The sequence below is a fragment of the Rutidosis leptorrhynchoides genome, chromosome 7 (genome assembly GCF_046630445.1).
Source record: "Rutidosis leptorrhynchoides isolate AG116_Rl617_1_P2 chromosome 7, CSIRO_AGI_Rlap_v1, whole genome shotgun sequence".
Taxonomy (NCBI): domain Eukaryota; kingdom Viridiplantae; phylum Streptophyta; class Magnoliopsida; order Asterales; family Asteraceae; genus Rutidosis; species Rutidosis leptorrhynchoides.
In genome coordinates this window covers 42,952,395-42,966,999 of record NC_092339.1, presented here as the reverse complement: position 1 = coordinate 42,966,999, position 14,605 = coordinate 42,952,395, and the positions used below count along the sequence as shown (strand labels likewise).

General features: G+C 31.7%; 1 protein-coding gene across 1 annotated transcript; it reads left to right on the top strand.

The window, feature by feature from the left end:
• Positions 1 to 372: 372 nt before the first annotated feature.
• LOC139858192 (gibberellin-regulated protein 6-like) lies at positions 373 to 2,245 on the top strand. Its single transcript, XM_071847045.1, has 3 exons — positions 373 to 490; positions 1,057 to 1,114; positions 1,850 to 2,245. Exons 1-3 carry the CDS (start codon positions 428 to 430, stop codon positions 2,029 to 2,031), a joined length of 303 nt encoding a protein of 100 aa, XP_071703146.1. The 5' UTR covers positions 373 to 427; the 3' UTR covers positions 2,032 to 2,245.
• The last annotated feature ends 12,360 nt before the right edge of the window (positions 2,246 to 14,605 follow it).

Genomic DNA, 14,605 nt, shown 5'->3' with positions numbered 1-14,605 from the left:
CTGATGATCTTATTCTATAACTCTAGCCCCAAATTTCTAACATCGCTATCTAACTCCTAACTCGTAATTACATGCGACACGTCAAGTGTCAGATAAAAATGAGGTTAGTACTGTTGTGTTCGTAAAAAAAGGAAGATTTTAATGATAATGGTAATGAGATCTAATTCTTTCAGATTATGGAATTATTGTTGTTTAAATTTGAAAGGAGATAGATATGGTAATGTGAGAAGTTAAACCTTTACATGTCTGGTGTCATTTCCCATCACCAAGATTTAACATCTCACGTGATCCAAATATGGGCCGGCATACACCCTATCAAAGCCCAGTATAACGTTTCCAACTGTGTAGTTTTACTTTGTCTTCTATAAATGTACTCCTATTTACACACCCAATAACTTCTCATCAAACACATTAACCTAAAAACATCATGGCTAAGTTCTTGCCGTTCTTACTTTTGACTCTGCTTGCACTCTCCATGTTTCAGCTTACTGTAAGTTTACTAATTTTTAAATTAAATTCTTAATTAATTACACACAAATACATTGTGCTTTCGAGTGTTCAATTCAGGTTTATTATTCTCTTTTTAATGAAAGTTGCATGTTTTTTTTAAAAAAATATCCTAAATTGCCAATGGTTTGATTTAGGTTTTAGGAACGTGAAGGTGTGATTGATTATTAATTAAATTAATTAATTAATTAATTATGATTTATTGCCTAGAAATAAAAATATTTTTCTTCCAAAAATGGAGACGCATACTGTTAAGCATTATTAATACATTGATTATAATATATTTAGGGTAAGTAAAGTACTCCGTATATGCTTTTCTCATTAAGCATTAAACGTGCTTTTTTTTTATATCTTCTCTGTAATACACAGTATATAATATAATATAATATAATATAATATATGCTTTTCTCATTAATTGATTTATTATATTATTTTATTATTATATTTATTTATACAGGAATACAGGATTCATTTCCCCCCAAGTTTAACTCCGTATATATATTTTTTAATTAATATAAATTAATATTAATATTTGATTCCAAATGTTAGGTTTTGGCGAAAAGAGGACATCACCATGGCTATGGTGCTGGAAATTTAAAAAGCTCGCGTGAGTGTTTGTTTTACTTATTTTATAGTAATAAATAATCACTCTATCTAACGTAAGTGTGACTTTAAATTCTTTACTATGAATATTTTTTTAATTTGTTTATATAATACGGATATTTGATAGAAATTATATGAATTGATTTGAGTTTTAAATTTGTTTCACGCGTACGGATTATAATTTTCATCAAATATTATACAACATAAATAAAATTAAAAATATTTACATTAAAAATTGACAAACAAAAAGAAAAACTTTGAAAAAAAATTGTAGATAGTAGATTGATGGAAGTATAATACTTCGTATATAATATCCATTACACAATGGAATTTATCGTATCTTTCGTTTCAGACTTATCTATGCATATTTTTCATCAATCAAAAATGAAGATAAAATGTAATACTAGTATTGTACTCCGTACCTATTTAATTTCTAAAGATATATATTTATATTTTTTAGCTGACTTAGGTGGGTTTTTTTCTACATAAAACTACCTTTTTTATAGTAGATTTCATTTCATGTATTTTTCTATTTTAAATAAATCGGAGTAACAGTAATATGTTTGCCATGAGTAGTGCGTCAGTTTTTTCTTGCTCTCATGTTTGACGGTCAATATTACTCTTTGAAAACCGGTCACAATTCAACTTTAATACTGTTCCTTTTCGTGATTGATAGATACATTTAGTCAAGGGGTAGAATGGTAAATGTACTAACTTTATTCTTATTCTTTATGACCAGAATGCCCCGGGCAGTGCATCAGAAGATGTAGCAGGACGCAATACCACAAACCATGCATGTTTTTCTGTCAGAAATGCTGTGCAAAATGTCTTTGTGTACCACCGGGGTATTATGGTAATAAACAAGTTTGCCCTTGCTACAACAATTGGAAGACCAAAGAAGGTGGTCCAAAATGCCCCTAGCTCTTTGGCTCCTATTAAGTTTTAACCTAAGATCTTTTTATTAGACTCTATGGATCTTGGTTAGATATGGTATTTTAAGATTTTATTTAGTGAGGCCCATTTTTGGATTATATAAAAATGGACCAATGAATATGTAAGCTAGTTTGATAGGATGGGACTTCAATGTTTTCGTTGGGGTCCACCCTTTTTCCTAATGAAATTAATTATTATCTTATCTACCTCTCCTACGGTCCAAATTTCAAAGGGGATAATTCTCACACACACGTTTTTGATCCTCACACACCAATTGAGTATTATTAGAAGAGTAAAATCCTCACACACCAATTGAGTATTATTAGAAGAGTAAAAGGTTAAAATAAGTGTGTGAGGATCAAAAAAGTGTGTGTAAGAATCATCCCCTAAATTTCAAATTCAATTTTTTACAATTCAACAAATGAAGATAGAAAACGTATTGGCTTATAGTGTTCTTGGAAAGGCATTTTTTGAGGGGGTTTTAAATTTAAGAGTTTAATTTCATCACTCTTTCGTGCATCGTCTACACGCAGTGTTGTATATCTCCCGAGATCTCCCCCGAGATCTCTTTTTTAGAAGGCAACCGAGACGAGATGTTCATCTCCCGAGATTTCTCGGTCAACGGGGTCAAACTTAGTCAAAGCCACGATTTCTCTGATTTTCTTGCTAATTTGTAAGATTTTCTTATAAAATTCGTAATTTCTAAGATTTTCTCGCTCATTTCTCGCATATTTTCATGAAATCTCGTAAAAACGTATGTAAATATACATATATTTATGTTTTTATGTATATTTTTATTAAAAAAAATTATAAAGTCAACGTAAGTCAACGTCCGAGATCTTCCCGAGATTATTCCGAGATGCCGAGATCTCCCTAAAAAAAAGTCCAAAAGAGATCTCTCCGAGATCCGAATTCTCCAACCTTGTCTACACGAAACGGAACATTGACGGACATGGGTGCTTCAATTGCAAATGTGGATGGCCTTTTAGTGTATATAGTTTTTGTCCCGGGTTTTGAAGACAAGATTATTTGGTTGCTCTCGATCAATCGATTTCATGGTATGAGTTTTAAGCATCGAAATCATGGTCTCTTATCGTGCCGGCAATTTTTTGAATGATTTGGTTAGCAACAATCAGTGATCAAGCAAAAGTTTTTTAATGGCTAGCTCATGCCAAAGTGTGCACAAGCCTTCAGTTATATGTTTGGAAAATGGTAGAAGATTACACTTCCTTCAAATTTTAACAATTTTCTAGTGTTTCTCAATTTGTGGGCTAGTGTTGTATGATAGTTTATGGCCCGTTATATTTTATGTTTATCAATGTTTTGTATTTGCCTAGTGGGCTAGAAAGTATTGAGAGAGTGAGATTTGATGTAGCTCCTTTAATTTTCACTTTTTCGTGAAAATTTTATATTTAATTTCTGTTTTTTTGCTAAAAAAAAAAAAAAAAAGGTCCTACTGTGAGTACTTTTTTATTATTATTATTTTAATTGTTCACAGATTTTCTAATTTCTAATAAATTTTAAAGATCAATCTCTTAATTTTTTCTTTTAAAAGGTCCTACTGTGAGTACTTTTTTTCTAACATAGTCCTTAGTTGGGGTGTTGATAGTAATATATTCGAAACTCCAAAAGAAATAAGATTTGTAAAAGGGTTACTTGGCAAATTTTCTCATATATCCATTAATAATGCAAGCTTACAAATTTATACTAGGGAAGAAACCAAAGGAACTTGCATAAATAAGCTAAAGTCGGTATTGGCTAAGGCGGGTTTTTTTCACTCTATGTCTATTTTATTTCTTCAAATGGTGATAAAATAATAAGCTAGTCATGAACTTTGTCGTTGGTTCTTCAACACTGTGCGTGTCTAGTTTGTTGGCTTGATTCCCAAGTTCACTAGCCGTTTGGAGAAACGATTGATACAAAGGGTTTTTTTCCCACCGAGAGCTTTTCCGTCATATAATCATCTCATGTAATTGCCCTGTAATTGTATCTATTCGAGTGATGTTTTGTTTTCTATGTCGTTGTAACGCTCGTGCTTGTACAGCCTCGTGGTCAAGGTGCTCCAATTCGAGCAGCCTATATTTGTAAATCTTTCGTGGTTTTTATAATATTCTTTGATCTTTAAAAAAAAAAAAAGGAACTTGCATAAAAACAGGAGAGAAGCTAGAGTTTCAAGTTAGTGGGCGCATAAAATAAAACGTTAAATAAAAATAGATTAAAATACAAGTTAATGAAAAAATATGAAGAAATACGTTATTTAAAGTGTAGGTGTAGAATCTTGTCGGTGTTGCACTACATCTATTGTGTGCGTTAGTAGTAGACCTCTCTGTAAGTGTTCATATTTGACTTTCAAAATTTTTATTCATCAACTTTGACTATATAAATTTTTGATTTGTGTTACCATTGGATAAAATTTGTATAAATAAACTGCATTATAAACCCAATTCATTCATATAAATAAATTTTATCAAATATTATATAACACAAATAAAAATATGTACTGTGAAAGTTAATATAAAAATACTATGAAAGTCAAATATTGACGTTTATAATGGGACGAATGTATTATCATTTTAAAAGTCAAAAAACTAAATGTGAACACTCATTTTAGAGTGGGCCCCACCACTTTCTATGAATATTTTAATGAGTGGATAAAAATTTGCATATTCTTTCTATGTATATACACACCATACATATATCTCCATATCTCCATAATTTCATTATACCTCCATTGGCTTGAAAAAAATGAATTGAAACCCACAAATGACTAAAGACACAAGAGTAATATGCAACTGCCAAACCACAGCCACTAGTGACACGTGCCACCACTGATGTCAACGTGGTTCCGCCACTGCATGAAAACATGGAATGAGGCAGCTGCATGCGAAACTTGGGGATCACTTGTTGACCCCTTCCATCCACTTGCAATTACCAATTCTTATTATGCAAACATACTCGAAATAATAATAGATTTTATAAACTTCTTCTTTATTAATGGGCCATGGGCCACTAGTCTTTATAATGGATTGGTAACCTTCGTACGAATGAGCCTGCCAGACACCTGAGCTTCTGCTTGCGGATCACTATCAGGTGTCGCAACGATTTTTCGTTTATATCAAAATGATGATAGGTTTCGAGCAAGAATGCAAGGTAAGTGAATATTTAGCGTATGTGTTATAAATCAATATGAATATTTAACAATAAAATCATTATAATTACTTTTTTTATTACTTGATCATTTAATTAAACGAGTAAAGGGTGCCCGCCAGTGGCGTGTAACAGCCCATGTTTTTTTAGCACGAGTCAACGAGGCGCACCATTGTTGTGCGCGTCGCGCACTGCTTTAGAATAGCAAGGATTAGTTTTTACTTTTTGAAATATGAAGGGTAATATGGGTGGTTTCGAATATAAATAGCTGGAGTCTTTAAGTTTCCATACTTTACTTTTCATTGCTACCTAAAAACAAACAAAAAGAAAGAACGGGAGTTAAAGTAATGAACATCTAGGGTTTATAGAGGTTGATCAAATCCTGAGCAATAGAAAACAGAAGCCATAAGGAAGGCTTATCTACAACTATTTTACATAATCCCCATATCTATTCATGTTTTTGGTAAGAAACACTGACTTGTATGATTTGATTTCTTTGGGGTTTTGCTAAATTAGGTTGAGCTAAGGATGATTTTGGGGCTAGTGATGTTACTAGACGGGTTAGTTAATGTTTAAGGTATATGTAATGAGTTTTAATCTTGGAGTCTAAATGTAATTAGTTGCAAATCATAACTTTATTGTGATATAAATTGGCTAAGTGAGTTTTGTAGTCAATTTTGTGTCAAAAGATGATTAAGTTGCAATCAAGTTTTGTTAGTTATGAATATGTGTTAATTGATGATTAAATTTGTGACGACCCGGAAATTTTCGATCAAAATTTAAACTTAATCTTTATATGATAACATTATTCCGACATGATAAGCAATAAATTTTGATAAGTTTTAAAACTTTTGAAATGAGTTTCATACAAACAATTGACCAACCATTTGTTCGACGATTCACGAGCGTCATAACTTGTATTAAATATATACTTATGTATATATATATGGATATATGGATTATATCTAACTTGAATATATGATAGTTAAGTATCTCATTAAGGGGTAGCATTCCCATGAGAATGTTCTCATAAATATATAAAATGAGAACATGGGTATAAATGTAATTTTTACAATCCTATTTCTTAGGCTTAAACTCATATAATTTATTAATTTTCATATATTCACGTTGCATTCATAATTTCTATGTACACTTTTAAGATCAACAGCCCATTTTTAACAAATGCTACGTATATGGCTTGTTCATTAATTATGATCGGTATGCATCCATCGTTCATCTTAAAAAAGTTATTTAGCATCCCTTTAACGAATTAACTACCAGTTAGGATTCAAAATCTCCCCTGTTGATCTTTTTCAATTACCATCGTGATGCATCCCTTTTACTCGCGACGATCCGGACGAAAACACAGGCCGGTTGGATGAAGGATTACTTTTGTTAATTCATAAAAATACATCCAATGGGTATTTTCACTATTTTGTATGTTAAACAGATCTATACGGAGTAATATTCAATCAGTTAATGTACTCGTGGCCGTTAAAAAAAAAATGTGCTCGTCTATTGCTTCTGTGTTTACAAATATAATTAAAAAAAAATGTGCTCGTCTATTGCTTCTGTGTTTACAAATATAAAAGAGAAGGATGCCCAAAAAATAAGTCTTTTCTATTTTTATAAAATTACCCAGTACGTGGATACATCGATTCGATTTAATAATAATAACGATGCATCAATCGATACTATTTAACACTTATATTTATGGATCACCAGAGCATAAAATTACTTGCATCCAAACTTACTTCTCTGTTATAAATCATGCCACTTTGCCCGCATGAATGTATAGGAAAAGATTTTAACGGTTAGCGATACATGCAAAAAATAAGGAATATTTTGATATTGTATATGGAACTCCATTAAAATTAAATGAGAGTTCCGGGAATTATGCTAAATACGTCGTGAATTTCATACCACAATTTAGAGAGAGAGAGATAGGTGGTTATAGGATACAAAGTGGATGAGATGTTTAAGGGTGCAATTTTCCACATATGCCCTTTTTCTTTATTTTTAATTTTAAATACTCTTAAAATTTCTAACCATTGATCAAAAGCATTGATGGTCTAGATTAGTTCTCAGCATTTATATAAATGAGAACATTCTCACTTGATCACATTTCTCTCATTAAGTATATTAATAATGAGTTTTATATATATAAATTGAAACTACTAACTTAAAGGTTTCGAAAACAATATATATATATATATATATGTAACATTTCACGACGTAATAACCCTTATGTTAAAATGAATATATATGTATTGTATTAAGATGTATTAATACACTTTTGAAAGACTTAAATACATATATTAACATAAGTATATTCAACAAATATAGCTATACTCGTATTCGCATTCTATTTCCTCATGAATTCTATTCGTATTTTTACGGTATTTTTACCCGTCTAATACGCAGCTTATAGATGTATAACTATTGAAAAATATACTCCTTAGCAGCCCCATTTTTGGATCCTAACATCTTTTGTCTTGTTAATGAGTCATGAGACAAAAACTCACAAGTTTACTAACCATTTTGGCAACATATGACTCCATTATTAACTTAAAATTCGTCCATATGTACCACCCCATTTTTCTATTCCATTTTCTCATTCTTTACTCTAAATTACTCTCTCAAAATACTTCTATCTTCATACTAGATAATCACCAAGCATTTTCCTCATCATCTAGCTTTAAAATCAAGGTAGAATACTTCTTAAAACTCTTGTTAAATTCCTACTCTATATAAAACTTGTAAAAACTAGAACTTGTTTTGGTGAAAACCAAGCATGTTTATAAACTAATGTAACCTTACTAACTTGACTTTAAAAACACTTATTTATATGTATTATGACATTATATTAAGTTATTATAAGAATTTATAACTTGTATATATGTATAACACCTTAGAACTTAATATACAACAATTGGTCTCTTTCGGTTCGTGAAAACTGTTTTGACACACGAATTTAAAAGCTATCTTAAACTTTGTTTTAGAGCATATAACTCTGGATATATGTTAATATATATGAATCAAGATTTCTGTAATTTTTTCATGATTTTAGACGAAGTGAAAGTATTTTTCAAAAATTCATTAGTTGACTGATGACAGATTTTATCTGAATCTGTCCACCGTTACAAGTTAAGGGCATAAGCCTAACTTCGACTATGAAACCAAAACTTTTCGAATATTTTTTGAAAACACAACATATTAAGGAATCTCCAGCAACTTGATTCATTAAAAACCATGTAGTAACAAATAATTTATGAACCGAAAGATTTGGCTAAGATTAATGTTGTATCAATCTAACTAGAAAACTGTGCTAACTAAGACCTGGGCTATTTTCCTTGATAACACCTGTTAGTGTATATGTTAATAACTAAAATATAGAAGGAAAATTAAAAATATTGAGTTTAGCTATTTTTCATAGCCTACGGACTGTTCCTATGACGAATTATTGAACTGTGCGGACAGATTTACGCACCTGTGACAAAATGAAATTTTAACTAACTATACTCCGATTCAGAACATATGCCGATTATGGCTGGTTATAGGACTCAAATACCTTTCCAATGATGGCTCTTACACCTATAGAAGTCGAACACACTATGAGATATATCTATCGGGAGTTGACTATTTAAAATCAGGAAATCTATATCTATATAAGATTTAAAATAAGACTAACAACTAATTACTTACTTAAACAAGTAAAAATATTATATAATTAATATATAAACTTGTTTTATCAATATTATATGTTAATAATATTATTTAATATATATAATTGATATAGGTTCGTGAATCCGAGACAAACCCTGCACTTGTTTAGTGCCGTCATATACATAATTGCTACGAAATACAGTATTGTGAGTTTCATTACTCCCTTTTTATATATATTTTTGGGCTGAGAATACATGCACTGTTTTATAACTGTTTTACGAAATGGACACAAGTACTAGAAACATATTCTACGTTGAGTTGTACCACTTTGCATATTTTTCCCTAATAGCTTGGTAACTAATATTTACATGTTGTAAGAGCATGTAAGCGTGAATCCTATTGATAGATCTATCAGGTTTGACAACCTCAACCGGGCTAGTCGCTCTAGTATCGTAAACGGTTGCATAGTACTTCATTTTTACTACACTTGGTACAGTGTAGGGAGATTTCATAATAAAGGGAATATGCCACATTAATTGTTAAGTATGGTTACCGAAGCGATCAACAACTTATAGAATACTTTTATATACTTGCGAGTGTACGGATATTTATGGAAACTAAAATCTTGTGGTCTATTACTATTACGGAAATGATTGATTATGATAAACTAATGAACTCATCAACCTTTTGGTTGACACTTTAAAGCATATTTATTCTGAGGTATTAAAGAAATATTCCGTTGTGCATTAGCTCATTTTAAGGATATTACTTGGAGTCATTCATGACATACTTTGAAAGACGTTGCATTCGAGTCGTTGAGTTCATCAAGATTAATATTAAGTCAATTATAGTTGGATGTAATATGAAATGGTATGCATGCCATCAATTTTTTATGTAAAGAAAGTTTGTCTTTTAAAAACGAATGCAATGTTTGTAAAATGTATCATATAGAGGTCAAATACCTCGCGATGTAATCAACTATTGTGAATCATTTATAATATATATGAACGGGTCATTTCAGTTGGTATCAGAGTGGTGGTCTTAGCGAACCAGGTTTGCATTAGTGTGTCTAACTGATAGTCGTTATGATGCATTAGTGAGTCTGGACTTCGACGGTGTCTGCATGTCAAAAGTTTTGCTCATCATTTTTGTCAGAAATTACCTGCTTATCATTCTTAGTCTAGACACATCTTATTGCATTGATTGCATGAATAGTGTATAGACAAAATTCATATCTTAGCGTATCTGCTAATTCATATTTTAGCGTATCTGTTACTGTAAACTTTGTCTGACATATTCCGTAAATTCCTCCGTAATCTACAAAACTTTTTGTTCTATATATATAGATATTCTATGTAATTAGAATACCAGCCGATAGCCAGAAAATCATTTTATATCGAAAAATCCTTTATCTAATCGTACGAAATGGAATTCGTCATTAGTTCAAGTCCCTCGGATCCGAAATGGAATCCCACTCAAGCTCCGAAAGCAGTGTGACTGGAATGGATCAACCAATCAGCCATCATCTATTCTGGATGAATTGGGGATGGGTTCGTAGCCTCTTTAATCATTGGAGACAAGAAGAAGGCGATCCTTTCCATCCACCACATTGCCCTCTTGGCGAAGAACCTGAAGCACTTATCGGCGAACCTGTCCGAAACACCATTTTATCTCTCATTTCCAGAGTATCTCATCACGATTATATACTATACCAAATTCTAGATTTTATTTATCCGCTCGTCCGAACCGACAATCACCCCGGTGTAATAGAAGAAGTCAACGAGCCTCGCGCTCGGGTAGTGGCTTTGGAGAATATGGTGCAATGGTTACAAACACCAGCAGCAGCACCAGCAGCATAACCAGTACCACCATCATCATCGCCAACAGTACCATTACCACTCCCAACCACAACCGCATCGTAAACCTCAACTTTACAATCTGTCCCAAGAGCACCAATGTCATACGCTCTGTAGATACCAAGGAATACCAACAACAACAAACGATGAAGTGTTAATTCATAACTTCATTGGAGAAACACTCCGCGGTGATTATGTAATCTCCAAAGTCTTAGAGATTATCTATTCTAGCCCTAACCATAAATCAGATGAATAAACCAAAATAGAAACCCCGACAAGAATGGTGCGTGATTTACAAGCTAGACTTGTTCTATCAGCAGCATCAACAGTACCGTTAGCATCACCAGCACCGTCGGTACCGTCAGCATCATCAGCACTAGCAACACCTATAACATCACAAGCTCCGACAGTTAAAGAATCACCGTGGACATCATTACTAATCAACAACGCGTATAATGAAGTATTAATTACAGTAGTGAAATACTCTGTGAAGATCATGAAATCTCTAATGTTAGTGATTATTCATTTCTAATTCCAGCCTAAGATCAAATGAGCTTAATTTAGTATTAACTCATCAAATCTGTATTACATCTGAAGAAAATATATATATATTTTCATAAAGACTGTAATAAAATTCTATGGTACAAAACATTATTTGTGAATTTTTTTAACGGGTAGGTAATACCCGAGAAATATATAAATTCACAATTAACATCTTACACTATACAATCTTCGATTCTGGTTCAGCAAATCAGCAACTATACTCACTACTTTTACAACAATATACATTCTTTCATAGAAATCAAAATCATTCAAGTTCAAATACATATCCTGATTTTGAAATTACAGAATTCAATTCGAGACATAGCCGGTATCATCACTCTTAGAATTCTTATATCTTTCAAAACTATACTTTGACTTCAAAACTGTGCTAGAACATCATATGTATATTAACGATTATGATATGTGTTCAAACTCTTCGAAATTCCTGAAGACACTTCAAATAATGAACAATCGAGATGATGATCCAACCACATGTTACCCACAGTTTTGTACCTGAAAAAAAAAACTCGAAACCAAAGTCATAGTTTAACACGTATCCGTGTCAGACCCATTGGCATTTATTAGCTAAAATAATTTTTCAATTCCTTTTCAAAATAGACAGTTTTGTCACAGCTCCAGCAAGTTAACTTCAACTTTTCAGTCGAAACAGCCTTATTATAACCTTGATATATACGTTGCCCTTTCGCCATCGTTACCGGGGAACCGTTTATGTCCCACCACATTAGCAAAAAACTTACCAACAACTTCACTGATCTTTGACTTTCCGAAAAGTCATTATATTTATCGAAACCCCATCATTTACTCATCAGCATCTTGTAACAAGAATTTTCATACCAATTACTGGGAACCAGCAATCAGTATTTTGAAATCTCGCAGCATGTATACACCAACAGTTATATGTGTACATATAATGTCTATCTCCAAGACTTACATACTTCGAATGTGAAGTTTCTGAAAAACACCCTAAACCGCGAACCAGTTCTCCGAATTTTGGAAAAATGCTGATGAAGCAGCAAAAACTATAAACGACCTTAACAGTCAAAAGTTTGATGATAAAGAATAGTGTGTTGACAAAGCTCAGAAAAAGAGAAGGTTTGGAACTGAAAAACGAATTGAGCAAACTATGAAGGAGACTGTGAACAGATTACAAAGATGATTCAGTGTCTGCTGAAATCCTTAGCAATTACCTTGCTCTTTACTCTAAAACCCTTACGAACGATATTCTTCATCATCCACTTATCTTAAATATTCTAAGATATCATCGTATCTTTCATTATAAATATCCTCCATATTTCTGAAGATATTTTCATAACTATTCTTAACTGAAACCTTCGAGTGTAAAATATGAATGTTTTTGAAGTAGTGTTGGGAACTGAAGCATGAGTTAGTATAATATAATGACACTTGATCAACGTGATTATATTACAGTAAGTCATGCTGAGTTTCTAATGGGACATGACGATTCACAGACCATACCGTCATCATATGCCATGTTACATGACTCTGGTATTCTATTAAACCTCTAAAAATATCAAGAAAATATTTTCTTGATAATTCAGTCTTTACCAGGATATCCTGGTAATTTGACAAATCAAGATCGTGCCATTTCAATTTATCTCTTAGAACATTAGTCATTGTTCATTCGAAACTCCATACCTACAAATTCTGGACCATTACTTGCGAAGAGAAAACAAAAGCATGAAGCTCCAAAATAGAAATGGGAGTATAAATCGCAGCAAATATTAGAAAGTATTATTTGTGGATGTTAATGATTATAGAAAGACAGAAGCAGGGATTCCGAAATATAAGGGAAGAAATAAAGCCTAACAACAACTCAGAAATTACAAACCGTGTATATCGATGTATATAGAAATATAAAGACACGGAAAAACTAAAAACACTAGAAAACCAAGAGTATAGTAGAAGTAAATAGATTCTTCCGGAGGCAGATGAAAAAGAAGAATGACAGATATGAAAGTTAGGAGTATATCAAGAATCAGAACTGGATGGAGTATATTGACGAATGCTTTAAAGTATGAATTGAGGGAGGAAGAATAGAAGGTATGAGCTGTGGAAATAAGGAAATGAGAGGGTGGATTTATACTAAAATATCCGACAGGGCAATCAAAACAGATTATCGCATTTAACCATAGAGGATCCTAATTTCCTTAAATTACGAAGAATCAAATCTTATTTAGATTTCGAAGATTTTCTTCTAAAATTCCTTGAATTCCAAAAATCAACCGTGGCTACGTCACCGGATAAGACGAACATGTATTTACTCATTTTCACTCTTTTGCGATAGCTTCACTCGTACTCTTCACAAAATCAAATTGATTTATCTATATTACCCAATGATGATAAAACTCTAATTTTCAGCTCTTATGCATCATGAAAACATACTTATTGTCAGCCATGACGATCCCAATCAAATTTCGGGACGAAATTTCTTTAAAGGGTAGGTACTGTGACGACCCGAAAATTTCCGACCAAAATTTAAACTTAATCTTTATATGATAACATTATTCCGACATGATAAGCAATAAATTTTGATAAGTTTTAAAACTTTTGAAATGATTCATACAAACAATTGACCAACCATTTGTTCGACGATTCACGAACGTCATAACTTGTATTAAATATATACTTATGTATATATATGGATATATGGATTATATCTAACTTGAATATATGATAGTTAAGTATCTCATTAAGTATATTAATAATGGGTTTTATATATATAAATTGAGACTACTAACTTAAGGGTTTCGAAAACAATATATATATGTAACATTTCACGACGTAATAACCCTTATGTTAAAATGAATATATATGTATTGTATTAAGATATATTAATACACTTTTGAAAGACTTAAATACATATATTAACATAAGTATATTCAACTGATAATGCTAAAAATGAACATATATTTCATCGCATTATCCCTCAAGAAAGACAAGCTTTTAGTTGCAGTTGTCCTATTTACAGGGAATATTTGTTTAAAAATTAAAAGGTGAAGACAAAAGACAGATTCGACGAATTGAAGACGCAAACGACCAAAAAGCTCAAAAGTACAAAGTACAATCAAAGTGGTTCAAATTATTGATGAGAAACGTCTCAAAATTACAAGAGTACAAGACGCAAAACGCAAAGTACAAGATATTAAATTATACGAAAGGACGTTCGAAAATCCGGAACCAAGACATGAACCAGCTTTCAACGTACGACGCAACGGACCGAAAGTTACAAATTAATTATGTATATAAATATAATATAATATATAATTAATTATATAAATTATATATTTATATTATATTTATATAATAAA

Bases quoted from the DNA above. Each gene is read 5' to 3' on its own strand.
- LOC139858192 (XM_071847045.1), top strand. From the start codon at position 428: ATGGCTAAGTTCTTGCCGTTCTTACTTTTGACTCTGCTTGCACTCTCC. The intron at 491-1,056 runs GTAAGTTTACTA...TCCAAATGTTAG, and splicing joins TCTCCATGTTTCAGCTTACT to GTTTTGGCGAAAAGAGGACA. The intron at 1,115-1,849 runs GTGAGTGTTTGT...CTTTATGACCAG, and splicing joins TGGAAATTTAAAAAGCTCGC to AATGCCCCGGGCAGTGCATC.